The sequence below is a fragment of the Mastomys coucha genome, chromosome X (assembly GCF_008632895.1).
Source record: "Mastomys coucha isolate ucsf_1 chromosome X, UCSF_Mcou_1, whole genome shotgun sequence".
Taxonomy (NCBI): Eukaryota; Metazoa; Chordata; class Mammalia; order Rodentia; family Muridae; genus Mastomys; species Mastomys coucha.
Window position 1 is genome coordinate 57,065,960 of NC_045030.1, and position 3,913 is coordinate 57,069,872.

General features: G+C 41.9%; 1 protein-coding gene across 3 annotated transcripts in view; it reads left to right on the forward strand.

Moving 5' to 3' along the window:
* LOC116092590 (embryonic testis differentiation protein-like) overlaps nucleotides 1–642 on the forward strand; it is a 7,996-nt gene extending 7,354 nt beyond the window's left edge. For all 3 annotated transcript variants that reach the window (XM_031373797.1, XM_031373798.1, XM_031373799.1), the window contains exon 2: nucleotides 315–642. In XM_031373797.1, the coding sequence (XP_031229657.1) occupies nucleotides 347–529 (183 nt within the window). In that variant the 5' untranslated portion in view covers nucleotides 315–346 and the 3' untranslated portion in view covers nucleotides 530–642. The remainder of the gene's footprint in view (nucleotides 1–314) is intronic.
* Nucleotides 643–3,913: the final 3,271 nt, after the last annotated feature.

Sequence of the window (3,913 nt, forward strand, 5' to 3'; positions counted from 1 at the left end):
ACACACACACACACACACACTGTCTTTTAAAAAGAACCAGGAATTGAAATGTGTTAATGGAACAAAACAGAGCTTCTGAACATACATGAATGCATATGTCAGGATCTAAGATATGGTCATGTGAGATATGATAATGTGGAATATGATAAGAGGGACACTGAAAATCAAATTGTGTCCCCAAACAACTTTGAAACTCTTTATTTACTACTGCATGTAGCATTTATGTGTGAGAAACTGATAGAAAAAAAGGGAGGAGACAGTAATGAAGAGGTGTCTGGGTTGACCTGATTGTGTGGCTTCATCTTCTTTTCCAGGCTTGCCCTATTGCCTTGAGACCACGCCAGTCATGGATAAAGTAAATCCTGAAGCTGTTCCCAACCCACAACAAGAGAACATGGAGGTGGTGCCACCGAAAGAGTTAAAATGCCAGAAGTCTGCCAAAAACATTCTGATCTATTTGATTGGTAGGCAGATGGGGAAGCCCAGAAATAATATGGATTTGTTTGAGTGGGCTTGGTCAGTAAAATAAAGTCCTCCCTCCAGAATAGAGTGGCCATTACCAAAATTCATGTTTAGGTCTAAGAAGAAGCGGAATAAGAAGCCACTCTCATGTTTGACGCATTAAACTAGTCTTCATTGCAACTGCTTTTGGTACGTTGTGTGTTTCTTGACTTGGTCTTCTTGGGTTGCATTAGACAGGATATTGTATCCATCTTGATATTCTTCTTGTAGGATCTCAGATGCAGTGAGGATGGGAAGGTGGCATTGCTCATCATGTCTCTTCCATTACTAGTCTAAAATGTAATTGTGTATGCATAACTCACTGGCACATAACCATTCAGTTGCAAAGACTCTCCTCACTACCCATTTTACAGAGATATCCACTGCATCCTACTCTAAAACCCAACTGACCGCCCTGGTGCAGTGGCACACTGGTGAGAGCAGAGCAGAGCTAGGTTGGGGTTTTAGAATATATGCCATCTAGGGTTGATCATTCTTCCCAGAGATTCGGACTGCAGTGCATGGGAAAGAATTCCTTTGACTAAAGGGCATGAAGTTTATCACTATGTAATGGCCCCCATTCAAAAAGCTCTATCCATTAACAGTGTGCTAAGCAAATCATATCCACTCTGAGAAATTCAGAATGGGAATTGTGTAAGAAATTGGGCATTAACAAATGGCAAATTGTGGAGAGCTACACTTCAGCATCTGTCTAAACCATTATTTTCTGGGAGGGCAAAGGGTGGGGTTAAGTGTTGTCACAACCCTTCCATGTACTTCTTTCTCAACTATGCATCTACAGTTATCAATACTCTAGCATGAGTAGCTTCCTTGCCCTTTACAGTCAGCAAGACCATGGATTATGGATTTACTCATGGTTTCTGGTGACAGCACAGACCACAGACATCCACATTGTCTCTACTATCTGGTGGGGGTTGTAAGTGAGGAATGACTCAGCTTTCTTTAGGGGGCTGGCTACTGAGAGTTTGACGATGCTCCAGTGAACATACGGGTTATACAAATTGGACTTTTTTTCTTCTCCTTGGGGGATGCCACAAGAGTTGTGGTCAGACCTGAGAGGACTGGGAGGTGAGTGTAATTGAGATGCATTATGTGAAATTCCCAAATAATTAAGAAAAATATTATGTTAGAAAAAAGACAAATCATAGTTATGTTTATTTATTCTTACATATATGTAACAATGGCTAAAGAGAGGAGTGATTTGGAGAGGGTATGGGGCAGAAGAGCAGGCATAGAAGGGAGGAGGAGGAGGTGGAAATGATGTAATTATATTTTAGTTAAAATAAAAAAAAGAACTGGGAGGGTTTGGAATGATGGCTCAGTGGTTAAGAGCACTTGCCGTTTTTTCAGAGGACCTGTGTTTGATTCACAGCACCTGGCTCAGGTGGTTCACAACTGCCTGTAACATTAGACCCAAGAGATCTGAAACTCTCTTCCTGCCTCAGCGTGTGCACACACACACACACACACACACACACACACACACACACACACAACCTCTCCTCCTTCTGTATATATGCACATGCTAAGAGGATGACATTTTTTACCTTCTTTTCCTCCCTCCTAGCCTTCCCATGTCTGCCTCTTGCCCCTATACTTTCTCAATTTCATTCCCTCCTCTTCTTTAATCATACATATGAATGAATAAACATCAATTATGTATAAGTGTGATATTAAAAGACAGAAAAAAATGACAGCAGGATACAGAAAGCCAAGAACTGGATTGAATGAGGATATGGACAAGCCTAAGTAATGAGAATAGGGGAACGTCAGGAGGTTCTACCATTAAAACGAAAACATGTTCCTATCATCACCCCACTTATTTAAAGCGACATTTGAAAGCTGAATGTGTTAATGTGGACTTTTTATCCTAGCATTTTGAAGGCTGAGTCAGGGGAATACTGTGTTTCTTGCCAGCCTAGCCTTTATAGTGGAAACAAGACTTAAAAAAAAAAAGAAAGTGTCCCAAGCCCTCATTCTTTTAATCTCAGCCCTTGGAAGGCAGTGGCAGGTGGATTTCTGAGTTCAAGGCCAGCCTGGTCTACAGAGTGAGTTCCAGGACAGCCAGGGCTATACAGAGAAACCTTGTCTCGAAAGAAACAAAAACAAAAACAAAAACAAACAAAGAAAAACCAAAAGAAACAAAGACAGACAGACAGACAAAAGAGATAAGAGATCGAGGGAGAGAGAGAGAGACCCCAAAAGCTTCCTACTTTTCTCCCCCCTCCTGTTGAAGTTGAACACTTCTCCATCTCTTGCTGGCTCTTTTCCTGTGCCTACATCCAAGTGGCGGTTATCCTTTCCCACTTAGCTCAGTCTCTTCTGGATCCTTATCATGCATCACAACTTCACCTCTCTGGGTCACTTTCCATTACTGTCCTTTATCTGTCTGTGCTCTGTGCAGTAACAGAACACAGGTTCTAATCTCTATCCTCAGAGGTGCATATCCTACTGAGGGACAGTGGGTAGAATGTACCCAAGTATTCCTGTGCCTATGACACTGGCTGGAGATGCACAGTCCAAGCCTCACTATGAGGGAAAGGGCGAAGAGTTGAGGCTGAGGAAGTGGGAGAAGAAGGAGACAAATGAAAACTAGAGACCAGAGAGCAAGCCTCCTCTACCCCAGGGTTGTCCAGGGCACAAAGACCATATTTATTTTTATTTTTTAAGTCACATTTATTAGTGTATATGGTGGCCAGGGCACGGACACTGCTACATAGGAGAACTGGCATGAGTCTCCCTAGAATGATCTGAATCGAAAATGGTGCCAATTGTAAAAGGGCCCATACTCCATGATGCCATGTCTAAAACCCTCTCATCACGGTGAAAAAAAAAAAAACAACCAGAAAATAGACTTCAAGTGGAGGGAGATGGATGCTTTGTTAGTGATGAGTTCATGCGGTGGATCAAAGTGGCTTGGAAGCTGGAAGTGAACATCTGTGGGGATATTTGTGGTCACAAACCATTCTCAGTATTCTAGTTGGAAAAACGTTCTCAAGTATTTCAAGGTACTGTTGAAAATCTGGGAAAAAAGATAAAGATAAAATTCAGATATGTTTCAACTGCATGCCAGTCTGTAATATTACTTTACAATTTTAAATTAAGCCGATTCAGTCTGAATAATGTTACTTGTGTGTATGTTTTTCAGGGCTAACCATTTGGCATTGGATAATCAATTGGTATGCCCTGGGAAAAACCACTTCTCCCACACCTTGCATTGATTCTCTCTGTGTATCCCTGGCTATCCTGGAACTCACTCTGTAGACCAGGCTGATCTCACACACAGAGATCTGCCTGCCTCTACCTCCCAAGTGCTGGGACTAAAGGCATCAGCCACCATGACTAGCCTGTGTGATTTTTAAAAACTGTTGGTTTTAAAAAACTGTTGGTT